Source organism: Caretta caretta, chromosome 15, assembly GCF_965140235.1.
Source record: "Caretta caretta isolate rCarCar2 chromosome 15, rCarCar1.hap1, whole genome shotgun sequence".
Classification (NCBI taxonomy): Eukaryota; Metazoa; Chordata; order Testudines; family Cheloniidae; genus Caretta; species Caretta caretta.
In genome coordinates, this window is record NC_134220.1 from 20,414,700 (window position 1) to 20,441,959 (window position 27,260).

The 27,260-nt window shown below is 38.7% G+C and overlaps 1 protein-coding gene across 8 annotated transcripts in view; it reads right to left on the reverse strand.

The window, feature by feature from the left end:
* Positions 1 to 27,260, reverse strand: part of SFSWAP (splicing factor SWAP) — a 96,107-nt gene that overhangs the window by 31,068 nt on the left and 37,779 nt on the right. For all 8 annotated transcript variants that reach the window (XM_048822217.2, XM_048822214.2, XM_048822218.2 and 5 more), the window contains exons 11-13: positions 23,247 to 23,415; positions 15,140 to 15,373; positions 4,934 to 5,124 (exon numbers count right to left, since the gene is read on the reverse strand). In XM_048822217.2, coding sequence (XP_048678174.2) covers positions 4,934 to 5,124; positions 15,140 to 15,373; positions 23,247 to 23,415 — 594 coding nt within the window. The remainder of the gene's footprint in view (positions 1 to 4,933; positions 5,125 to 15,139; positions 15,374 to 23,246; positions 23,416 to 27,260) is intronic.

Sequence of the window (27,260 nt, forward strand, 5' to 3'; positions counted from 1 at the left end):
AAACAGAAGACCCTGAAAAGACTCACATTTTACCTGAGGCGATGGATATTATGTGATCAATTATGACACTAAAGTCCATTCCACAACCAAAGCAGGTGACAACATCTAATTTATGTTTTTTAAATTATCCATTTAATAAAAAACTGAAATGAATAGCAGCATACAAAAATCCAAGCAACCCCCAACTGTATATTATTTAATTGTCATACTCCTGACTATATTAGTAAATATGAAAAATGTGTGCAAGACATTGATTTAGATCTCCCTCTTAGGCTTGACAAATTTTGAATAGCTTTCTACTTTTAGACTGCATTATGAATTTTCATTTCAATTGTTAACATGTTACCCTCCATAGAGTTAAAAATATTGTCATACACAGCACAAAAACAACAAACATCTAAAAGAAAAGAACAAAGAACAGATCTTCAAGCCTAAGACAATGAAAGACCAAAAGAGATATTGCTTTTGCTATAGAACCCTTTATTCCCACTGGCTACCAGCGTCACTCAGAGCTCTCGGTAACTTTTGGTACTGGGTCTCTACTCACAAAGTCCTAAATTGTTTCTGGTGTTAATTGCCTCAAGAGATGTGCGTGTATATTGTAGTCATAAGTCAAGATAAAACTTTTTAAAAAAATTACACTGCTTTGCATTCCACCTGTAAGGTTCAGTTTTCTGTTTCTCTTATTTTTATAGCTGTTAGAGGCTACAAGAGAACCATACAAACAGGAGTAAAAATGCAACTACAGCAGAAACCAATTTGACTATTTTCAAGGTACAGTTTAATGCAAAAAGGCTTAAAAACATCAGTTAGATTCGATAGCGTCACACATCCTACACATGTGGTACTAGAGGAATCAATTTTGAAGGTATAAAATAAAATGCAGCACTAGCATTACTTCAAAAACCATTTGATAGAGGTAAAACGGGTTTGCTCATTCTTTGAATCTATCTACATAGTCAGCCAGCATGATCAGGGACACAACTCCATGGTCTGGGAGTGCCTAAATCTCTGACTGCCAGAAGCTGGGAGTAGACAACAGGGATGGATAACTTGATAAATTGTCTGTTTATTCCCTCTGAAGCATCTGGCACTAGCCACTGTCGGAAGACAGGACACTGGGCTAGACGAACCATAGGTCTGACCCAGTATGGTCATCCTTATGTACTTCTCCAGCTTTTCCCCTAAGGCTTTAGCTTTCACTTTCAATCACAGTTCATCAACAAGGTAGATAGGTCTATATCTAGACACTAGAGGATTGTTGCCTATGTCAGGAACTAAAGCAAAGCAGTGTTGTTGTAGCCGGGTCGGTCCCAGGATATTAGAGCGACAAGGTGAGTGAGGCAATATGATATTCTGTTTTATTACCTATCCCTTCCCTAATGGTTCCTAACATTATGTTAGCTTTCTTGATGGCTGCTGCACATTGAACAGATGTTTTCAGAGAACTATCCACAATGACTCTACGATCTCTTTCTTGAGAGGTAACAGCTAATTTAGACCTCAACATTTTGTATGTTTAACTGGGATTATTTTTGCAAATGTGCATTACTTTGTATTTTTCAACACTGAATTTCATCAGCCATTTTGTTGCCCAGTCACCCAATTTTGTAACTCTTTGCGGACATCTTTGGACTTAACTATTTTGAGTAATTTTGTATTGACTGCAAATTTTGCACCTAACTGTTCACTACCATTTCCAGATTATTTATGACTGTTGAACAGCACTGGTCCCAGGACAGATCCTTGGGGACCCTACTGTGAAAACTGACCATTTACTCTTGCCCTTTGTTTCCTATCTTTTAAGCAGTTACTGATCCTTGCCTACTTTGCTCAACAGCCTTTGGTGAAGGACCTTGTCAAAGCCTTTCTGAAACTCCAAGTACACTATGTTCACTGGCTCACCTTTGTCCACATGTTTGTTGACCAGCCCCCAAAGAATTCTAATAGATTGGTGAGGCATGATTTTTCTTTACAAAAGCCATGCTGACTCTTTCACAACATGTCATGTTCATCTATGTGTCTGATAATTCTGCTCTTTACTACAGTTTCAACCAGTTTGCCCGGTAGTGATGTTAAGCCTACTGGCCTGTAATTGCCAGGATCACCTCTGGAGTCTTTTTTGAAAAAATCAGCATTACTTTAGCTATCCACCAGTTATCTGGTGGAGAGGCTGATTTAAGCAATAGGTTTCATACCAGTTGTTAGTTCTGCACTTTCATATCTGAGCTCCTTCAGAACTCTTAGGTGAATACCATATGGTCCTGGTCACTTATTACTGTTGATTTGTTCCAAAACCACCTCTATTGACACCTCAATCTGGGACAGTTCCTCAGCTTTGGCACCAAAAAAGAATGGCTCAGGTGTGGGAATCTCCCTCACATCCCCTGCAACGAAGACCGATGCAAAATATTCATTTAGCTTCTCTACAATGGAATGGTCTTCCCTGAGTACTCCTTTAGCTTCTCGATTATCCAGTGCCATCACTGATGGTTTGGCAGGCTTCCTACTTCTGATGTACTTAAAAAAAAATGTTGCTGTTAGTTTGTGTCTCTTTTGCTAATTGCTCTTCAAGTTATTTTTTAGCCTGTCTAAATATACTCCTACACTTGACTTGCCAAACGTTATGTTCCCTTCTATTTTACTCAGTTGGATTTGACTTCCAATTTTTAAAATACATGTTTTTTGTCTCTAACTGCCTCTTTTACTCTGTTTAGCCATCATGGCATTTTTTCAGTCCTGTTATTCTTTTTTATTTGGACTATACATGTACTTTAAGCCTTTATTATTGCGTAGAAATGAAAATCAATTAAAAATTAAATTAAAGATACTCCTAGAGTAAAAAGAAAGCTACAGTTAGCCTGGTAAAATTTTAGCTGCCATTTATGTTATAAGATGTAACATACATTGTGATCAGTATTTCATGATTTAATTATGAACCAAAGATTGATGACTACTGTTGTCTATGATAATTATACCATGCAGTGACAGAGCAAATACATTTTCACTCAAAAGACAGTTACATGGCTGTAATAAAAATGCAAGATTCTGTAAAATGAGATAGATTCCTGTTATTTAATTTAGTCCATTTCCTTAAAAAAAAGGGAAATCAATCGGCTAGTCTCCTGATAATTAAAAACAAATATACTTTTAGAACGTGTTAACATTTAACTTCTTTTGATCTATGATGCTTCTTTAAAAGCTTGGCTACTTAAAATGCAAATCTTATAAAAAAGGATTTATATAATTCTTAAAGCTACAGGCTTTAAGAAGCCAGTAAGATACTGTTATGCTCACCTGTTATCAGTAGACTAACGTGTAATAGTTTTATACTAGTGATAAATTAGTTGGCCGTTCTACTGTCTGCTGAAAAAAAAACTGGTTAATGATTCAGTAATCTTTAATCCAGATATAGTTAATTCCAGTAACCTGCTCACACTTACAAGACAATTGCCCTTAATTTCTTTGGTGACAATGATCCAGAGAGGCATTTAGGGCAGTGAGGGGACACTACTGCTAGTTCTATTATTCCCCAGAATCAGATCTTAAATTATCAACATTCAAGCAACTTTCAGCCTTTACCTGTATGAGAACAATACTGTACTGACTCACTCAAACAAAGATTTTTGAAAACTCCCCAACTGATTCTTGCCTTGTATTAGATCTAGTGAGGTTGACAACCATATCAGCAGACAAGTATTTTAGTGGTACGAGAGAGAGGCGGGAAAGCAGCCTCTCACGGGCCACATGTCTAAGGCTATGTCTACATTTAAAACACTACTATGGAATATCTACAGCTACTATGCTGTAGCACTTCACTGTAGACACCACAGCAATGGGAGGGATTCTCCAGTTGCTGTATGTAATCCACCTCCATGAGAGGCAACAGCAAGGTTGACCAAAGAATTCTTCTGTTGACCAAGTGTCTATCCCAGGGGTTAGGTCGGCTTAACTATGTCTCTTTTTCACACCCATGAGATGTAGCTATGCTGATTAACTTTTCAGCGTAGACCAACCATAATCTTCTTGCTGGCATTCTAGACAGGCAGTAAGAGGTAATCATCCCCACCGATCAAAGACTGAGCATTATAAGAAATGTGCAACCTGATACTCCAAACCAACTTGTTACAGATATGTAGCTGCTTTAAAGTTCCTCCAGTACCAAAAATACAGGTTCCTTACACTATATAAAGACTCAGTGGAAAAGAGAAAAAGCAAAAATAAAACACAAGGGACCATGTGATCCCATTAGTTGTGCTTGTGCAACTTCCACTGAAGTCAACCGATACGCAACTGACAGCATGATTAGACCCCTGGGTTCTCTCACTGTCAGCCTTTCACTATAACTCAGTGTCCAATTGCCCGTGGCTTATTGTGCACACACCTTGTTTGGGTCTTGTATTAGAATTTCCAGCAGCGTAGTTTTACACTAAATTTAACTCAATTTTCAGTTCAGTTCAGTTCTCTAAATAAACCACATATATGCAAACCACAGGTGAAACCTCAAAATGCCTCTTCTAAAACCCAAATATAGATTAATAAGCAATAAAGTGAAAATGAAAAATACTATAATATTGTACTTCAATCTTGAGTGGGTCGGATACTGATCCATGGATTTTCAATGCAGCGTTAGATTTAAATCACACCATGCTTTCTTTTTTTTTTATTTGATTGTATAGAACATACAAACTGACAAATCTGAGAAATATTATTACCAATATCTACCAATTGTGATCAATAAATTTCTGTTGATCTAAAAAATATACAAGACATCTGAAAAGACTAACAGACATCTAAACTGAGGTGCCTGTTATCCAGGAAGAGCTCGTAACTTCTAAGTCAGCTTAATTAAAAAATAACGTAGTCAAAGAATTTCTGTGCATAGGTTCTCTCGATTAACTACTACGATACATGGAATTTACTCTTAATTTACCTCCATATTAAAGGAATTCTCCTCAATTTTCTCAACTTCTGCTTCTGCCAGAGGATTCTTCAGGGTCTGCAAGAACAATGCAGCTTTCCGTTTGCGTTCCGCTTGAAGCTGCTTTTCTTTTGATTCCTTGGAGGCCTGTGCTAGCTTCTCTCTTGCTGCAGCTGCCAGTCTGTCCTCTAGTTTTTGCTTTGCTGATGGGGGGAACATACAAAGATGCAAGGAATTTACAAAAAATTACTGTGTCTAACTCAAGTATCTTCACATTTCTTTTGGGAACGATGTATTGATACACAATATGAAGCCACATTAGTCTGTGAAACTGTTAGCCTATAGAAAGAATGGCTGTTTTTCTTCAAACATTATTTATTGTGGATTATTAGGGTCTTCTCAACAAGGACAGAGGTCGACCTAAAACCACCAAACCTGCATAGGGATACTAATCCTTTTCCTGCCCCTCACTCCATTAACATATTCAGTGACAGCACAAGGCTTTGTGTTGCTGCTACCATTTTCAATGTAGACTGCTTTTTATACTAAATGGTTAAACTCAGATAAAAACCCTTCCCACACTTCCAAATGCAAGATTTGCAGAGTTGTCCTAGGGAGTGAAAGCCTACCATTTCCTTCCTTCCCCAAAGCGACTCAAGCTGGAGACAGAAGGGGTACTGATGCTCACAGCCCAGCACAGCCACCTTGGGGAAGGGAGAGCGGGAAGGAGGGAATTTTTCTTCTTGTGCATGAAGTTTTTATTAGATCTTTTTTTCTTTTTAAGAAGTATGTTTCTTATCTACTCAGAAGATATTCCCAGGAGTTCAACTTCATTCTCATTTACATCATTTCCTGTCCTGCAAGATCCCCAACAGCACTTCTCTGAGGTACAACCATTGTAACTGTGCAGTTTAGGACATGACCCCAGAGAATAATTTTTCTGTAGCATTATGAAAGTGGCTCCCTTTGACGATCAACTAGTTACACACTCTTAATATAGAATGCCACTAAATATGATGTGTTTCACACCTAACAAAATACAGACATGTCCCCGCATTTAACTGCAAATATACCATCAATTTACTTTCAAGTGCAGATGTATCATCTTTAATATTCTAGGAGTGAAGGGCAAGATATATATTCTTTCAATAGTTTTTTGGATAAAAGGAAAATCTGAACAGCATTTTTTCATCTACAATAGATTAATTATTGTATAAAAACACTCTCCTCTACATCAAGATATTTTCAAATGTTGTCCTATAAATGAACTGGATTATTTCAACTCTGTACAGTATTTCGTCAAGTTTCTGACTAGACATTAAAAACACAAAGAAACGAGCTAATTTCACAATAACTGAACATTTAAATAAAATCTCTTCAGTAGACCTGAAGACCACAGGGAATTCCTAGAGAAAAAAATACTTTGAGAGTTAAAACTGGAAATGTATACATGTTAAACAACTAGAAGATAGTATTTTCTGAATTAATATTTAGTGTTCTATCTGACAGTTAATTTCAAACTAACGTTCCAAAACAAAATTAATTCAACTTGTATTCCTGCTCATTGTCAACCTAACTGGGATATGTATAGCTACAACTTTCAGAAACTTTTGATATCACTGATGTTTGAAAGAAATGAAAATCTAACATTCTACACATATGCTGCCATCCATGGGGAAGAAGCAAGGTCCCAAACCTGTTCCAACAGATGTAGTATTCTCACATTTGCACCAAGTATATGAAGAGCGAATGGAGTAAAGATGTGTATATCTGGCACGTATATGGAGAGAAAAAAAAATCTCTGAACCGTATCAGGTGCATGTGAGATTTCTAGTCTGTATAAAGAAGGTAGATAAGGATATGTAAGTTATCCAATTTATAGAATGGTAAAAGGGGTGTTTTTTCTCCTCAGGACTTTATCTAAAGGCTGAGGTACAAGAATGGCATCATGATCTTTACATCACAGCAGTAAGATGAGCAATGGGAAGATGTTACCTCTAATCTCTGTGGAGACAAAGATGTGAGAAGAAATTGATATCTCTGGCTCTTGATGGCCTGTAAGTCCAAAAGGAATTGGGTCTGTAGCCAATATGTGAAAGTTGATGATTAGTCACAGCAAGCGAAGAGACAGGGAAATGTACATGGCGTAAAGTAGATATGTAGGTTAATCAGGTCAGAACTGAATTTACCATTGAACTTTAAATATTTGGATCTCAGAAGATTTAGAATTAAGTGTTTTTGTTCAACTAAAAAGAAAAGGAGTACTTGTGGCACCTTAGAGACTAACCATGCTCTTATGAGGATCTTTTTGTTTATAATATATTTATCTTGAAAGAGAACTCTAGTTTAAAGATCTCTGCTGGTGAAGGTACTTAAGACTTTTTTAGTGGATACATTATTATGAAGGCAATATATAAAATATTTTGTCAATACGCAACTAAATGTTGTTTCTATTTTATATTATAAATTAGTGATGCAAGGTAGTTCATATTGTAGTGCATACATGTTTTCTGAACGATTCTCTGCAGGTTTATTCTTGCATAAAAAGTTCTGTCCAGAAATGATGAATAAGCAGCTATTTGATGTTGTAATTCCTAAATTAATCAGGAAAACATGAGAGTTCTTCCGAGCAGACACAGTGATGACTTTACAAGCTCCACCAGGAGTGTCAGCAGTCCCTCCAAATCCCTTGAACCAGAGCTATATGGCATTTGGCCCTTTCAAGCTCCATTGACTTGACCAGTCAAGCTATAAATATCAGCCAAGACCTGATGGAGCTTCTAAGAAATTTAGCTTCTAATGCTAGATGCTTCTGCCTACCTTTATAGCTGTTTTCAATATGCAGTAGTTCCTATTGATGCTTGGTGAGAAAAAAAATATTTTAAATAATTTTTTTTCTTTAGATTATCTTTTTAAATACTACTTTGAAAAAAAAGAGGTTTCAAATGGGAAAAGCATAACTTTTTTTTTAATAAAATCTCGTATCTCCAAAATACCTTTTCAAAATAGCATCAGTTTGCCATAAAACTGTCTTTTGGCTAGAGACCATAGGAGAAATTTCACGTCCATATGCCCATGAGGAAATTAAATTGGAGAGAGGAAGGGGGAAAGACATCACAAAAGAGGTTTTTTAATGAAAATTAAGTTACAATGTTTCCTACAGAATTGATACTTTCACTAAGAATTCTTAAGTATTATTGAGCAACTATTCTTCAAAGAACTCTTGTTTACTACCTTCAGGAAAACAAAGTACTTCTGACTATTAGGAATTATAGATTATTATTTCTTCAAGGAAATTAAGCAAAGCATACTATGATAATGTGCTATGATTACAAAAGCATCCTGATTAAAAAACAGATTTATTTGGTTAATTCTGTTTAAGTAACCTTAAAATTATTAAATACATACTTTTAAACTGGATAATAGAAAAATTGCAAATGACAACTAATTAAGACCTGCAATGTAATTTATATTGCCACTACCTCTTTAGTGAGGTTTGAGTGATACATTTCTCTATTTCACATTTTATAAACATGGATATACCAGCTATAAATTTCACTGTCTCAAAATATGAAAGTCAGATACCTTCAAACTCTGGCAAAATTAATTCTACAGGATTCAGAACAATTAGTTTTTATTAGCAGAAAAACCGATTTAGGTATTTAAACCAAAAACTCATACAGATTTAGAAATCTTACAAAAAACCCTCTTTATAATTTAACACGTAACCAGCAGAGTTTGAGCACATAGGCTGCTTCTAACAAAATATCAATACCTATTAGCTGTAGAATAATTCCCGTTTTAAAATTTGTTTCAATTAAAAAATACTAGCTAGAGGGTCCCAAGAAAGATGATCATAATTCCTTAAATTCAGACTGCTGCTCCTTTAAATGAAATTTACTCTCTCCAAACTTATATGTTTACTAATGTTAGTAAATATATTAAAAATATATTTTATCTGTCCACAAGATAGGCAAAGAAAAACTCCCCTGGAATATGACAACATCTTGCAACTTTCCCTCACCTAAAAGTAGGAAATAGTTTAGCCTCTACTCATTTCATTAACCTGCCACTCCAAAAATATTCACCTGGAGTTTAATTGGGAAGATTTCATATAAATACTTCTGATAAAGAATTTTACTGAAAACAATAAGTTTTTTTCAAAAATACTTAGGTTGAGCCTTTGCATCTCACTGCCATAGTAACAAAGCACGTTCAGGCAAAGGGAAAGCAACACACATATTCTATAGTTTCTAGTGTTATGCATTTAAGATACAGTCTTTGGCAAATTACAATTCCAGATTTCACTGTATTATGGAAATATGTAAGTTTTAAATTGATTAAACTGTTAACATGTATTTATATAAGTGGTATATATATTTTTCATGTTGTGACAAAGCTCTGTCCTTGCCTCCGTGGGTCCCGCGTTTCCTGGCGGATTTCGCTAGCCTTAGAGGCTCACTGTGACCCTCCACATAACCCTTCTCTCTCTAGAGACAAGGGTCACAGTCTACTGAGCCATTTTCATCATAAGCCAGCAAGGGAGGTGAGGAGAAGTTATCCTTCCTTGCATAGTCTCTGTTGTCTCCCAGTCTCAGTGATTAATCAGGGGCCAAAGGTGGTGGTGGGGGAGCCTGGACCCACCCTCTACTCCGGGCTCCAGCCCAGGGACCCTAATAGTACCAGCTATGGTAGCTGACTTTTTAGAAACATGACATGTACAATTCCCTGGGCTACTTCCTCCACAGCAGCCCTCACTTCCTCAAGCTCCACTTCACCCTTACCTCAGGGCCGCCTTCCTTGTGCCTGATATGGTGTGTACTACTCAATCTCTCCAACAGCACAACTTCCTCCCACAGCTCCTGACATGCACACCCACCTGACTAACTGGGAGGCTTTTAACTAGTTTCAGCCAGCCTCTGATTGGCTTCAGGTGTCCCAATCAACCTAGCCTTCTGGAAAGTTCTTAATTGGCCCCAGGTGTCTTAATTGACCTGGAGCAGCTTCCATTTCACTTAACCTGGTACCAGGGATTTGTTTAGCCTGGAGCTAATATATCTATCTCCCACTACTTTTCTATAGCCATCTGGCCTTGCCCCATCATAATATATATACACATGTTTTTTATGTATATGGCTGTCAGAAGTTTAGTAACATCCTCCTTTCCAACCCTCCCCAACTCCTTTCAACCATCCAAAATAATGTTAATTTCACGGCCCTGACCATGTCACACCCCTATTGTGTCTGTTCACTGACTTTTGGTATAGAGTTCCAACCCTTCACCTTCACTTTTAAAGGCCTTAATAAGACTGCATCTGCTTACAATTCTTCCCTTGTTTCTTCCTAGTCCCTGTCTTGTGGTCTGTTGACTCTTCTAGGCTTCTTGTTCCCTTTGTCTTTCTTCTGCTATCCCATGCTTTCCCCAGAGGCCTCTCTGCTTGTAACAGCCTCCCTCTTCTCACCAAGCATACCCACTCTTTGTAATATAGCCTCAAAACTCACCCTCTTGCACAGCCAGTGACCTCCACTAGTGAAATATGGCTTTACCTTTCTAGTCTTACCAAAAAGCAAACTTCCCATGCACACCTTTACTGTTGTAATATTTATCCCGCTCCTTTTTTATTTCCTATGTTTTTCTCATTTATATGATAAATTTTGTGGTTTGTACTATAAATCACAAAGAATTTCTGTAAATCACAATGCAAAATCATACTGAGGTATACATAGAGAAAATGTAGTGACACTTTTCAGATTTTTCTTCATGGGGAATAATTTATAATTTTTATTTAATGTTAGTTTAGATCAGGAATATTGTCTATAAAGTGTGTGGGATCAAAGTGCACAATATAGCTGTAGTTTGAAAAAAAAAACAAATTATATATCCGGGGTGGCCAAACTGTAGCTTGTGAGCCACATGCAGCTCTTTTACTGTTAAAGTGTGGCTCGCGGAGCCCTGCCTTCCTCCCCCCACCCCCTCTCCACTTACTAGACTGGGGGGAGCTTGGGACCTCGGCCTTGCAGCGGGGTGGTGGCGTTGGGGCTTCTGCCCAGCAAGGAGGGGGGTCTCAAGGCAGGCATGCTCCAGCTCTCGAACTTCTGAAGATTGTCATATGTGGCTCGGAGGGCCAGTAAAGTTTGGTCACCCGTTATATACTTAAATCAAAGTTGGTCTGGACGAAAGTTTTATTTACATTTACTGATAAGCAGTTGAAAAAGAACAGCAGGAAAACTATTCACTTGTATACACTGCTCTCATATTGTCAATATCTCAAATAGGATCAATTTAATAAGGTCAGCACCATAAAAAATTCCAAACTATTTAATTCTGTTAATTTTGAGCTTTATTAAGTGCACTCCACAGTTTGTTCATTTTCAGGTATTTTTGATTTAAAAATATGTTAGAGTAGCTCTTTAACGTGCACTGTATAACAAAAGGCATGATAGTTTTTCAAATGATTGTCATAATAACTTGAGGGCAAAACACAAAAACTGTCAAAATGCAAATAATCCTCTCAGAAGGAGAGGTCTACTTGTCTAAAGTCTTTCTGAAATTTTATTTTTAATGAACAAGTGTATTTTGTATTTTCATGCTACAAATGACTTCCTAATAAGATTTATATCCCCACTGGAAATATAATGACAGCAGACCTCTGCTCTGATGGACGTATTAATTAAAACCTCTTCCAGTGTAGCCTAGCACAGGGATTTTGCCCATATTTTTATGTTGGAAAAGAAAAAGGTAGTAATCCCTTAATATTTAAATTTAAATTGTTTTGCCTTTGCTGCAGGAATCAATGCCGCACTGTTGCCATTTAACTGATATTCAATTGGACATGTAAGCGAAGAAGCTATAATGTTTGTTTTCTATAGCTGTAGCTATGAAGGGAAGGCAATACTGCACTCTATACTAGCAAGTGCAAAAAGCAGTTCTAACTCCAAGTCAGCGAAGCTATATACTCACATCTAAAAGCAGATTTTTAGAAGTTAACTCGTGCAAGTGAGTGTGTTATGTTCTTCTCCTAACCAAGGGTTCAAAACTTCTAAAGCACTATGAAGGGCATCAGTCCTAGCCCTGAAAAGAGAACCTGGCTTTGAGAGAGAAAAGGGTATAAATGAATCTCCTTCCCTAACACAGGGACAAATTTTATGTGCAAATGTATAAGTACAATGCATATGCATATTGCAGGGCAAATATTAGCCCAAAGCTCAGCTGTCTGCTTGTAATACCTTCAAATGCAAAGGCATTGAATTCTCAAGCAGATCGTCAAATAACTCCTTATTCAACTGGGTGCTTCTGCAGTAGTTAGCTTTTTCCTGATGGATAACAGACTTGTAGACTTTAATGTCAGAAGGAACTAACATGATCATCTATCTGACCTCCTGCACATCACAGCCCACAGAATCTCACCCATCCACTCTTGTAGCAGGCCCATAACCTTTGGCTGAGGTACTGAAGTCCTCAAATCTTGAGGACGTGATGGCTGGAAATGTCAAATATACCAGTAATAAACCTGAGTTCTCTATTTGTAACCTACCACATTATGAAGTTTTTACTCTTGCAATAACTCTCCTTTAATAGTCACTCATTTTTATGAGAGTTGAACTGGGCTAACTCAGTAATATTTTTATTGTTTATTCCTTTACTTAACTTGATCTGATTACAGTCTTCACAAAAACGACAAATTATTTTGTAAAATACTGTATGTTCCAATACTTTTAGCTCAAAAGACCAATCTCTAAGTCAATTTTCTTTCCATCATTTGTACACTAAGATCTCACTTCTTACAATAAGAATAAATTCAGCATTTCTGTAATCCAAATTCCCCTGTGGTACAGGAATGGAAGGGAGGAGGAATCAAATAGTCCCAATGCATGCCTCAAAGATGAAAATAGTTACAAAATGTAAATACAATGGGTTAAAATATTAATTTTTAGATTATTTTTGGCTAAATTTAAAGTGGGGAGGGGATTTCAGGAAAGAGATTAGGCAGAAGGAGAAAAAGAAAATGTGGTATCATCATTCTTTAGCGGAAAGTCCTCCATATAATACATATACAGGAACGCCAAATGGTGTCTGGGAATATCCTGTACGCTTGAAATGTTTAATTGAAAAGCTTTATATTAATATGTTCTGACAAGCTTTTAAAGTAGCCAAATGCAAGTCTGAGCTATCATCTTCATTACTATTATATATTCAAGGATATTCTACAAATGAAATGGTAATTTAACTGCATTTGTCCATTATGAGATTACAAAATAGAAGTGATTTTTAGTTTAGAAATGTAGTTGCTTAATCACTAATAATAGATACTTTGAAACTTTTTATAAGGGGCGAAACCCATTTCTTGAAAGACTTTACAGTCCTTTGCTTCTATGGAGACATTTTCCTTAGATCAAAACTTAATAAGCCTTGGTAGAAAGAAAAAAGCTAGATGAAAAGAATTCATTCCTATAAGTGAAAATAGTCTTCATATCCACAAAAAGTAAATACCCTTTTTCTCATGCACATTAAAGCTGATCACTGACTTTTTTCAATTAAAATTAAATACATTCAAAGATAAGGATTAGACTACTGCAGATACCACAACAGAAGATGCATTGAAATAGGTTGTTGAAATAGAGACAAACTTTGTTTGTACAATAGCAAATTAAGATTTAAAATATATATTTTAAATATCATGACCTGTAACATATGGCATAAATATTTATATGCTGGGGGTTTGTACTAGAAGCCACAGCAGTTAGACCACCTGCCATAAGAAACTTTTCTCTTTCAGATTGCACCATATCTCCTGGAGTTTATGCTGGGGAAAGATACATCATTCCATAACACTATTTTAAATTATATTTTTGCAGTTACAAATACAGAATTTATAAAAGAACACCTATCACATTCTCCAACTACCTTTGCCAGCCATGAAAAATGAAACATGCCAATATAAATACAGTAGTTTATTCTCAGATAAAAGTAATAATCCAAGCAAAAAACAAAAGCAAACCACACTCCATGTTACTCTCATCACAGCACTGACTCTCACCCCTCTTTATACCCAACACTCCTCAAAGTTTGTGTAAACATATGTTCTGCAGCTTGCCACTTTTTTTTTTTTTAAACATACGACTGTTACAAGCAACATTCACTGATGATGAGAGAAAAAAGTTTTAATGTATTGTGTGAATCTGATAACTGTTTGTATAGTTATTTTCAGTTTCCACTATCATTTCCTGCATTCTACACAGATGCTGGATGGATATTTTTGCTGTGCCAAGTTTTTGGTATGCATTTTCTTTTAATGGCTGACTAACATTTTCTATGTGGTACACAATTCTTGTTGTTAAACAACTGTATTCCACGTTTATATTTATTAGTTACTATATCAAAAGCCTAGTATCTGTGACAGATATGCATCATTGCAGTAGAGTATAATGCATACTGCAAAAAGGACACGCTATTAAGCGATTCCAGGATACATTTTCTGAAGCAACAATATTCATTTGCATGATAAAAAGATGAGACACCACGAATACTGACATGTATATAAAAGCAAGGTTTTAAAAACAAGCTTCATCAGTGTTTTGTTCATACACATTGTCAGCATTCACTTGTTAAAATTAACATCTAATGTGAAATAGCTTGAGGGTGGCTGATCCCCTTAAACGATCACTTCATTCAAATCTTCTCTGCCCCCAAACACACAAAATAAACAGAGCAACAGACAAAAGCTTATAGCAATGCACTACACCAGTAAGAAAAGAGCAACACATTGTCTTTAGAGACTATGAGTATGATACATAACTGAAAGAAAGATGGAAGCATTAAGGGTTCTACAGAGAAAGCCTACAAAGAAAGGCATGTCCATACATGTTAATACAGCCTTAAAACTAAAAGTTTAACATTTCACTCAGGAGCTGTAACCAAAACAAAGAAATATCATATGGACTAATAAAGTCACTCTGCTCCAGTGTATTAATTTGTGGCTGGTAGGGATGCCAGCTTGATTCCTTACATTCTAAACTGACAACAGCAATGTATGGGAAGTCTATGTGAGGAGATTAGCAGGGAAGTGGAGAGAACAGTGATTCAGAACATTTTCAAAAACAGAAAACATAGTTAAGATCCAAAATAAGTAAAACCAAGTCTTGTTTACAATGCTTTTGAGGTCTGAAAAATTCAGACTCCTTTCGGCAATTTATCATTTTCAGTATTATACAGCATACCTTGTTTGGCTTCCAACTCCTCTTGGGTAAGCTGAGGTTTTCTCTCTTCAGCAGCAGTACAGGGAGTGGCGAGCGTTGGATTATTATTTGAAGAGTTGCTAGCATTCTCTTGGCCTTCCTTGCCCTCTTCCTCCTCCTCATCACTGTCATCATCTAGTTTAACACGGTTTTTCTCCAAGGGAAGGAGGTCATTTTCTTTGGCCTTGATTGCAAAGCTTATTGGAGCAAATGATGCTGTTGGATAAAGGAACAACAACACTTTTACATATCACTAGCACTACTGTGGAAAGCAGGTTAAATTCTTCTGCTTAGTTAATTACCACCTCTGCAGATTAACTTCTGAAAGATGAAACATGACGCCCCCATTTTTACAATCCTCTCGCTCAAAACACAGTGTGCTGTTCGCAGTACACTCTACTCTGGGGAAAGGGAAAATAGCTGATCATTCTCCCCCCACCAATGTTTTCTAGCTGCTTCTATAAATTGCTCAGCCTTCTCATTAGAGATGCATTTACATTTTGTTTTCAGTATTCATCACAAAAAAAGTTAAACAGAACTAAAATTAATTTTTATATCTGGTCCAAAATAAAAAGACCTCATTGTTTATATAATCTCTTCCTCACAAAACTTAGTATGCAGCATTTGAGTGCTTAAGACCAGCACATGCTAACGTTTTCTACACTCATATAATGCTATTGTTTAAGGTTAGGCATGATTTATACATTGTGTGCTACAGTTGAAATTAGGAGAACTTTAAGAATACATTCATGAAGTTTGTAGTCTGGAAATGCATCAAACATCTAGATTTGTAGTATTAAGCTGTGCTTTTTTACTTTACATCTTAAAACCCTTGCTGCGTGGGGTAAAAATACATTCCTCCTCCGCCTTTCATACAACTTGACACTTTAAAACTGAAGCAAGTAAGTGGTTACCAAAATTTCAATCTCATTACAAAAATAGCCTGTATAAGGCAATAACTACACTACACCACTGTTAAATCATTATGAAGACAGATTAAAAAGACTGGGACTTTTCAGCTTGGAAAAGCGACAACTAAGACGTCTGTACAATCATGAATGGTGTAGAGAAAATGAGCAAGAGTAATTTACTCCTTCACACAAGAAAGAAATAGGCAGCATGTTTAAAACAAACATAAGGAAGTAATCCTTCACACAGGGCACAGTCAAGCTGTGGAACTCATTTCCAGGGGAAGATGTGAAGGCCAAAACTATAATAGGGTTCAAAAAAGAATTAGATAAGTTCTTGGAGAACAGGTCCATCAATGGCCATTAGCAAAGATAGTCAGGGATACACCCCTAAACTCTGGGTGTCCCTAGCCTATAACTGCCAGAAGTTGGGAGTTGACAACAGAGGATGGATCACTCAATGACTGCCTGTTCTATTTATTTCCTCTAAAGCACCTGGCACTGACCACTGTCAGAAGACAGGATACTGGGCTAGATGAACCATGGCTTTGAACCAACATGGCCTCTCTTATGTTCATTTAGCTCAAACTTCAATGAAAAGACATCAGTTTAGTATTTATCTGCTAGTTGTTGAGCTGCCTTTTCTGACCTGCCACCAGGTTTGACAGAAAGACCACGCTCAGTCCATTGGATCAATTGTATAAAAACAGTTACAAGTCACAGGTTGAAAAAATACGATAAAATCACATGGACATGAGGCCAACGGAACACACAAGCTTTTAATAACCCTTTGGTATCAGCAGCTGGAATTTCCCAATGAAAATTACTGAGAAATAAACAAGCAAGTTATAAACAGAAAACTCTTTTTGCTAAAAGATAAGGCAAAATTTTTCAGATGCTTAGATTTGTTATAAAAAGAATCTAACTGATGAGCTGAAAAAGGATGAAATTCCAAGGCAAATGAAAAAGTTCACATGAAATAGTTGTTTCCATAACAGTATAGCACTCTACAAATAGAATAATACTGAAAATACCTTTAGTATAGTCAAAATACTGAAATGGAAATAGCATGCAATTTCTACTTGTCATTTGGACAAAACAGGACATTTTATAAAACAGAATGCTGAAGTTTAGAATGGTATCGATAATGGGACAGAAATATCTGCCAAATAGGGTCAGTCTTAACATCAGATCTGGAAGACCCTGATTCTTCAGAAACATGAGCTGACCTTACCACAATCTGAACTTTTCTTACCCTTCCAAGAAATGTAAGTAGAGTTCTGCGCAGGTCATTCTGGGGTCTTTTGGATCAGACATTATTTAGGTCCTATCTTCTCTATGTGTTTTTGTTTTAAACAAAAGAGTTTACCCCAGATGGGGAATGAGTTACAGTTGCTCACACAATCCTAACTGTAACAGTCCCTGATTTAAATCCTTAATTGTACAACCTTAATATTAAGATGTAGATGTCCTAGGGGGAAAAAAAACTTATTTATTGATATCTGTGTGTGTATTTTATATATAAAAATAAAATATATATATATATATATATATAAATAAAATAAATCTGCGTGTGTATATACAAATAGGTAAAATAAATAAAAGGACTGGGAAAAATACAAAAAAGCTACATTCTGGAATAAATGGCTAGATACCACTAGAATGCACCTTGTGAAGACCCCAGGGGAAAAAACCTCCCACTCCTGTCTGAATGTCCATGAGAGCAGTATTGCCTCTTACTAAGCAAACAGCCTTAGTCACTTCCAACCTGTGCATTTTTCACCTGGCTAAATAAGCAATGCACACATTTGTAATACAGCCTTCATTAGCTGTATACCTTACAAACTTAGCAAAAAGCTGTGCAAAATTTATTATCTATGCGTAAGGCTGCACATTTATCACAGAGGCCACGGATTCTGTGACTTCTGCAGCAGCCCAGTGCGGCTGGCCCGGGAACCACCTGAGCAACTTGGGCAGCCTCTGCGCCAGTCGCACTAGCTGCTGCTGTTGCAGTCTCAGCCCTCCCCACCCCCCAGTATCAGGAGTTTGGGTGTGGGGGAGCTCAGGGCGGAGGACTGGGGTGCAGGGCGGTGCTTACTGGGGGGGGGGGGGGTCTCATCTCCCTGGAAGGGCAACAGCAACTCCCCTCCCTCAGCTCCTAGCTCCTTGTGCTGCCTCTGCCCGCAGGCACCAGGGCTTGATATTTTGTGCATGAATCAAAGTATTTTGTATCTATAAGTCTACTTATTAGGTCTACAATTCTAGGGACTCTATACTTAGGTTAAATTTAGTGTGTGACCAAATGGTGGAATGTATTGGTACAGCTGTGCCACTGTAAAATTGTAAGCGTAGACATAGCCTTAGTTTTCCTAAGGGGGTATGTAGTCCAGTCCAGGACTCTCTCTTGGAATACGTCTATACTGCAATTGGGAGCATGCTTCCCAGCATGGGGAGACAGACACAGTTTAGCTGTGCTCAAGCTAGTGCATTAAAAATAGCAGTGTGGCCACAGCAGCTCAGGTGGTGGATTGGGCTAGTCATCCGAGTATGTACCAGATAGTCTGCCTGAGCTACTATCTGTGCTGCCATGGCTACGCTGCTATTTTTAGCGCACTAACTCAAGCACAGCTAACCTGTGTCTGTCTACCCATGCTGGGAAGCACACTCCCAGCTGTTCTATAGACATACTCCAAAATAAATTCCTGGACTAGGCTACAGCTGGCAGTAAGCGCCATCTCTCGCAGAATGGCAGAGGCTTTAACAATGACAAATAACTGTGCAGACCATAGGCTGAAGTTTGAGAACTACTTCTCTGTTAGTCTGTGATCTATGCTATAAAACAGTTTCAGAATGTCTAGTTTGGAAAAATCTGCTAGACTTGGCTCTGAATGGAAAAGGGAAACAGTTGCTGATTGAAAGGACAGGACCTAGATAAAGGGGGTGGGTTGGTCCCGTCAGTGGGGAAGGAGAGGCTAGTCATTCCTCACTGGAGGGAACGGGGCCAAATGATGGCCTTTGGACCACATGGACATCTTTTTGTCTTTTTCCTGAAGCCACTTTCGGTCTTAAGTGGATCTGCTAAGGGAGGCAGACAGTGGCAGAGGTGCTCTCTGGGTAGTTGGACAGGAACTCAGCCATACTTGGGGTCTGGGGTAAAAGACGCAGACCTGAATTAGTTAGTTCTGGGGCAGGCCTGGAGTGGAGGTGACTGTGGCTCCTTGAAAAGACCAAGGGATCTAGGATCCCAATGGGAGCTCAAAAAGCTCTGGGAGTGAAGCAGCGCTAGAAGAGGAAGGGCACAGGTCAATAGGAATAATTACCTGGAGCCTCTGGAAGAAAGGGGGTTGTCTGCATGGGTCCATTACTCACTACCTGTTAAAAGACCGTGGTATGGAGATGGAAGGTGTTCACTGCCATATATTGCTTCTATTCCCTCTAGCCCCCAGAAGGTTCTATGGTTTGGGTCTGATATCTGCCCTTTGGCATCTAGTGGAAGAGAATTTTTCAAAAGCCCAGGTCTTCCAAATACAATTGTGTAAGGCCTTCAGTTACCCCAATAAAAAAAGGACTTCAGATTTCTGAAGACACCTGTGGTTCATGATCTGCTCTCTACTCTCGGATTAACATTTTTTCTTTAAGGATACTAGATGTCATTGGCAGAAGTTTAGTTGTTCTATTTGCCCATTTGTTTAGCATAAATTATGCGGAGGCTCAAGGATCCTGTCTAAACAAGATTACTAAATTGTACATTAGAAATAATTCATATGTTAAACAATTTAAGAGTCATGTCAACAAAACAAGAACAATTATAACCTAATGTGTTTTTATCATTGCAGCAAGCTGTAAAAAGAGGGGGGAAATAATTTTTTGCTTCCTTTCCCAATAAATCAAGTAAATAGATGGCAACAGCACAGGAAACAGGCCCTTCAAAGGAAATATGTCTACCACACAGACTTAGTGCATTTCAACTCCATTAGCTGACTTTCCAAGGTTGGTCTTAAACATATTTTCCCCATTGTTCTCAAACCGCTAAAATTTCACATGCAGAAAATTCATCTAGCATTAAATAGACCTCTCCTTCAGCAAGGCTTTTTCTTCCAGCAAAGGAAGAGATAAGTAATTGTGGAAAGTGACCTCTATATACTTCCAATATTTGCAGTTTCAACTAGACTACAGCATTTTCCAGATGAAATAATCAAGCAGAAGTCTTAAAGATTCCATTTTATCCACAACCCTATTTTGCCCAGTGTTTTCAATTATTAGTTTAAACAAAACAGACTTATGTCCTGATATTTTTAAATTAGTTAGCAATGGCAAAAATAAGGTTCCACTAAGTTAAAACACTTACCATATAAAAATATGGTCTAGTGCTGAATAACTCAATTTAATAAAAATTCTATGCTATTTATGGTCAAAGAGTAGACATCTGAAATAGACTAATCCTGAGAGATACAAACTGTTTCAATCACTAGAAATTTTGAGGCTAGTTGTAGTTTCTTATTGTTCATAAAACAATACAGCACAGTTTCTTGTACAGAAGAGTTGGTAATATATCATAGATATCAATGGTGGGGAGGGGAGAGAACATTTCATAAGGGTAGCCTTTTTGCCAATGCACAAACCATCCACAGATTTGAGTTATTTTTGCAGGCACAAATCAGGTAGTTAGAAGCACATGAAGTCAGATTTAGGCCTGCTCTACATTACAAACTTAGGTCGACATAAGCCACATTAAGTTGATCTAACACCGTATGTGTCTACACTACTGAGTCCCTTCCGCCAACCTCAGTAGCCTGTAAAGTCAACTTCTGTACTCCACCTTTGCGAGAGGTGCAGCACTTGATTTGACATCCATGGGCTGACACAACTGCATTGTCTAATTTGAATGATTTGCCCTCCAGGACGTGTCCCACAGTGCTCTGCTGCGACTGCTCTGGAAAGCGCTTTCAACTTCACTGCACGTCAGCCGGGTACACAGGAAACAGCTGCTCCCCGTTAAGCCCCGGAAACTTTTGAATTTTCATTTCCTGTTTGACCAGTATGGAGAGCTCACCAGCACAGCTGATCACGGAGACTCAAGGCCGCAAACGCGCTCCAGCATGGAGCACACAGGAGGTGGTGGATCTTATTGCTGTGTGGGGAGAAGAGTCTGTGTAGGTAGAACTCCGATCCAGCAGAAGAAATGCTGACATCTATGCCAAGATCGGGGCACGGGAGAGAAGGACTACACCAAGGACATGCTGAAGCGCCTTTATTTTCATGCAGCACTCTTCAAATGTACCAGAAGACAAGGGAGACAAACAGGCTTTCTGATTCTGCCCCACAAACATGCTGCTTTTATGAGGAGCTGCATGTGAATCTTGGTGGCAACCCCACCACTACCCCAAAATGCTCTGTGGATATCTCCCAGGAGCCTTAGTGACTTGCTCAGCTTATGGTTGAATGGGTCCTTACTGCAGTTCAGGCTGCCTGTGTACAGCTTCATGAACCACGGAAGCAAGGAATAGGCTGGGTTCCCAAGATAGCGATTGGCATTTCAACATCACCAATGGTTATTTTGCAGTCTGGAAAGAAAGTACCTGCTTGCAGCTTTTTGAATAGACCGGTGTTCCTAAAGATGTACATGTCCTGTCCTGCACCTTTCACCGACATCAACATTGGATGGTCAGGAAACGGCCCGTGATACACTAGCGCTTGCAACATCATTGAGAAGTACCCCTTTCGGCTTATGTACTCTTTGGCAAGGGGATCTTGATCCCAAGATAGACAGAATGGATATCACTATTGCCCCACCACAGTGGGGCGATATCCATGGCAAAACCATCCACTATGTCCTGCAGGTTGCCTGGAGTCACTACCCTTCTTAGCAGAAGTCTGTTGATGGCCCTGCAAACTTGGATCACAACAGATCCCACGATAGATTTACCGACTCCAAATAGATGCCCCACTGACTGGCAGCAGTCTGGCGTTGCAAGCTTCCACAGAGCTATTGCCACTCACTTCTTCACTGTCAGAACAGCTCTAATTTTAGTACTGCTGCACTTCAAAGCTGGGGAAAGCTTCACAGTTCCTGGAAAGTGGCCTTAAGAATTCAAAAATTCTGCAGCCATTGCTCATCATCCCATAACTGCATAACGATGTCCCACCAGTCAGTGCTTGTTCCACTGTTTCAAGGTGATGCATGACTGTCGCCAGCAACCGTGAATTGCTCTGTTCTGTGTCTTCCAGCAGGGCTGCTTGCGTGGCATCACACTGTTCTGTGTGGCAGCTCCTGTGTTGGCTGTGTAGATAGTGCAGGATAAGGCGCAAGGTGTTTGTCATGCTCACAAACAGTGTACAGCTGAGCGGGGTCCATGCTTATCATGCTGTGGTGTCTGCGCGGGTAACTCAGGCTTACGAAAAAGGCTTGGGTTGTTTGCTGTTGATTTCAGGGAGGTAAGTGCATCATGGGAGACTAACTCCATGTTCCCATAACCACCCGTGCCAATGTTTTGGTCCCATAAGGCATTGCAAGCCCAACCCAAAATTCCTCTTGGCTCTGTACACTCTGGGATAGCTACCCACGGTGCAGTGCTTCGTGCGTCAATGCAAGCCCTACTAGTGAGGATAAACTCCGCCGACACGAAGAGTGTAGTGTGGACACGCAAGATCGACTTGCTTAAATCAGAGACTCGATCTTGACTTACATGAAGTCGACTTAACTTTGTAGCGTAGACATGGCCTTAAACCTAGCATTAGTTTTGAAAACAAAGAAGGCCTACAAATATGGAGGCTAGGACTTTGCCTATCTGAAAATTTATACCATGATTTCTAAACGTAAGAGTGAGCCAGAACATACCATTTGTTAACATTTAGAAATTATACTTTATGGAAGTGCAGAATAGATATGTAAAATTATGAAGATCCACAAATATTAAGTAACTGGTCTATAGATATCAGTTCATTTTACATACTACTTTTCAGCCATATAAAAGTCTGCTTTCTTCTAACTTTTTGACATTCAAGTTATTATCCTCTTGGGTTTCAAACTCAAAGTTTGACACACTGAAATATGAAAGTAATCAAATTATTCAGTTTGGTGCTTTTGGATGCCTTTACACCGAAGTCCTTTCCTTGCTAATTATAGATTTGTTTTTAATGTATGCCTACAAAGACTTCATCTTCCAACTGTCTCAACATACCTTTCACCAATTTACCATCGCTGATAGTTTTATTGACAGGTGAATCCTTTATAATTCCCGGAGCACTCATCTCAGATGCATCTTCAGAAGTGTCATCATCCAGAAACTGAGTTTCACCCTGTGTGTCAGAAGCAGTATCTGCTGGAACATCTTCTGGTAAAGATACACCCTTTTCAAAGAGAAATTCAAAATGTTAATGACCACAGTTAATTGCTGAAAGTAACAATGTCTGACATGCAATCCATTTACAATATACAGCATAAAGTTGACTATCCAAATGGCTTCATCCTCTGATACAACATTTTAAAGACAAGTTCAGTGTTTTCTAGAAAACAACAAGAAAGTGTTGCAAGAGGAATAGAATATACTCTTTCGTTTGACCTTATGTACAGCTTTCATGACTCCAGCATCTTTCCTCTGGGTAAGGACACACGCAACTACTTTTACTATTGTTGCTTTATTTATTTCTTTGAAAGATCTATTAAAATTAACTATTTTATTTTAGTCTTCTTCCTCAATCCACTCCCACCCTATTAACTAACCCGCACAGGAAAAGCCGAGGAAATCAAGTGCTCTGAAGACCAACAATCCTGAGCACTGTTTAAAGAGGGAGAGAAGTGCAAGTTCTAGCACATCCATCACTAAAAATGCTCTACCACAAGTTGGCTGTGATGGTAAAAAGATCCAATTTGGAAACCCCAAGGTTAGAAATATTTTGAGGAATTGCGAATCCACCTCCTATTTACAACTCTAGGAGACATGTCTGCTGAGGTCATCAGTCATGGTGTTCTGTATACGCAGAACATAAGAAGCTGAAATGACTATCTGGTCAGCTATGTCTCAATTCCAGGGAGAGAGAGAGAGAGACCGAGCGCACCCCACTCTGACTACTGATGAAAAACAAAGGCCACATTGTCATGATCTTGACAGATTTGGCTGTGATCAGGGGAAGAAAGTGGAAGGGAGCATAGAAGGGAGGTGACTTCTTGTCTCAGCAACTGATCGTCATATGGGTCCCTGAACAGGGAATATGAGAAAGGAATGGAGATGAAAGACAGAATAACCAGATATTATGACCTCCAATATCCATATATCAGATGCTGTTCTTCCCCATGAAGACTGAAAACAAGGAAGCGTCCCGGGGAGGGGAGGCAGGTTGAAGAATGGTATCAAGCAGAGAGTTCAGACTCTCGACCAAACCATCAAATGCAAAACGTTTAGATAACATGGGTGGCTGAGATGAATTGGTGGTGGCAGCAGCTTTTTTGAATAGCTTGTCACTTAGCTGGTGTTTCAGGTGGTCTACAGAAATCAGGAAAGGGAACTGGGTGAGATCGCTGTGCTGTTTGAGACCTGCTACGTTCTCTTTTATCTACAGGTGTAAAAAATCTGAGGGACCAATGCATGGCCCTCAAATCCTTCAAGATGTCAAGTGAGCCATCTGTACATTCTGAAAACTAGTGACCATCAAAGGGAAGGTCCTCTACAGTTCTCTGTACACCTCCCTAATGCAGATGGACAACTGGAGCCAAGATGCTTTCGCACCATGATCGCAGTGGAAACGGTCCAGGCTGCAGTCCAGGCTACATCTAAGGAGGCCTGCAATAGTGTTTTCGCTAATAGTTGCACTTCATGGTCTTTAATTGTTCATGCTGATTCTCTAGCAAAAGTTCAATAAAGCTGTTAAACTCATTGTAATTCAGAGAGTCATATTTTGACATAAGCGCTTAATGATTCACTGTTCTGAACTGTAACGTTGCAGAGGAATAACTCTTATGACCAAAGAAGTCAAGCTTAATATTGGGTCATCTACCATGTTCATTAACCTGCATCGACTACCTGGGAATTCGATGTTGGATGTGAAAATAAAACTCTAAATCCTGAGCTGACACTGTTTTTTGCCAGCAAGTTTACAAGTCCGAGGTAATGTAGGTAGAATCTGCTCGATGGTATTGGCAGGCTCTAGCAAAAGTTTTATTGACAGGGAGGGCCATATGTACAGAAGTATGGAAAACATCCAGTTTACGAAAGGAATCCTGGACCTCTACTAAGGGATCTGAAGCATATCAGCTATGTGTTTCATCAGCTTCTGTAACTGCCTGAAGTCAATTACCAAGAAAGGTGGTGGGAGCACTGCAGTCTCAGAAGATGACGAGATATTAGTATGAGGTGTCACCTCCTTATGGGTAGGGCCCTACCAAATTCAGGGTCCATTTTCATCAATTTCAGGGCCAGAGGGCATTAAAATTAGTCAATTTAATGTTTTCAGATGTTTACATCTGAATATTCAGTGTTGTAACCATGGGGGTCCCCCACCCAAAGAAAGGTCATGGTGGGTCACAAAGCTGTTGTAGGGGGGCTGCGTGATTGCCACCCTCACTTCTGTGCTGCCTTCAGATCTGGACTCTGAAGGCAGCAGCTGCAGAACTTCTGCAGCTGGGTCTGATCCCCCCCATGCTGCTGGGAGCGCCCCCGCCAGGAGCTCCTAGCTGCTCGTCCTGGTTGGTCTAGGAAGGGACAGGACTTCCTCTTCCGATGAATGGCCACTCTCAGGGGGAAATCAGACCCACCTCCAGCTACCTCCCTCAGCGCTCAGTGACCGGGACCCAGAGGTAGACAGGGCACGAAGTGTGTTCAGAAGCTGATGTACAAGGAAGTTCTTGGATCCAGGGTCAGAAGCTGGTCTTAGAGCTTGATTCGTCATCAAGAGCTCGAATTTTATTTCCTTGCTCTCACAAGATCTACTTTTGAATGAGGAGCAGATCTTATATTTTGCCGGTATATGGGATCTCCCAAACACTGAAGATCCAAAAATGTCCACCTCTAACTGGGATAGCTTCCCCATAGGAAAGACAACTTTTAAAGCCTGAGGATCTTGGCATACCCCAGATGACAAAAAGTCCAAAATAACCCCTCAAATGATGAAACACAAACAGACATGACAACCCCAAACTAAAACTATCTAAACTATGCTAAGTAAACGTGAAGCTGGCAGTCTCAACCCTCCGTATCAAGCTGAAGGCAGTTGAGAAGAAACCAAGGGTGGTTTGCCTGTGCAATCCTACATATCCATAGTATGGGTCACTTGGACAGGGGGAATGGATACTACCACCAAAAGACTCCGATCAAAAATGCAGGGGATGCATGCACCACTGAAGTGGAGCACCCATAGGGACAATATTCAGAAGAACATGAGCTTTTTGATTTGAGTCTCTCACTCTCTAGAATTCACCAGAGAGCTCTGAACCAAAAAAGCTTCCCAATGAAAATCACCACAACTAATACCTCTCAGCTTTGATGAAACAGCACATTTCAACAAAATTGAATTTAACTGAAATTATCCTCACCAGCTGTCTTAAATGTAAACAAATTATAGCAATTTGTCAATAGATATGCAGTAGCAGACCCGGTTCCTGATATGTACAAAAACTTAAACAGGTTGATGCCTGTTCTATTCCACTTATTTTTCATGCAGTTTCAGTTTATTTACCTTTATTAGTTATCAGATTTTCTCTCCAAGTAAAAGTGAGTTTTCCAGAAAATTATGGAAATATTTTATTCAAGTTACTGTTTACAATATTATAAAATGAAAGCTGAAGGTAAACATTTGACAGTGCCATAAAATAGCAGTGTTAACATTTTTATGATGACATAAAATAAATATAATTTTTCGTATTTTCTAAATATAAAGAAAGCTGAAGGATAAAAATAATTTGATTTTATATTGACATTTCAGAAATGAAAGATCTGCAAATTCAGTTTCTCTTTTATCTGATACAGTTAGTGACATTATTAGAATTTACGTTGGTGTATGGCATGCAGCTCCATGAGATAAATCAGGTGTAAATAACTTTATACCTGTTGCAAGAATAAAGAAAAACACAGCCAGAGATGTGACCTTAGATTATTTGTTAAGAATGCCTTCCCATGAAGTAGAGAAGGGTAGAATTAATTATTCAGGGAAGACAACTGATTTGAGATAGAACTGATTGGTGAATGAAGAAATTTAAATAC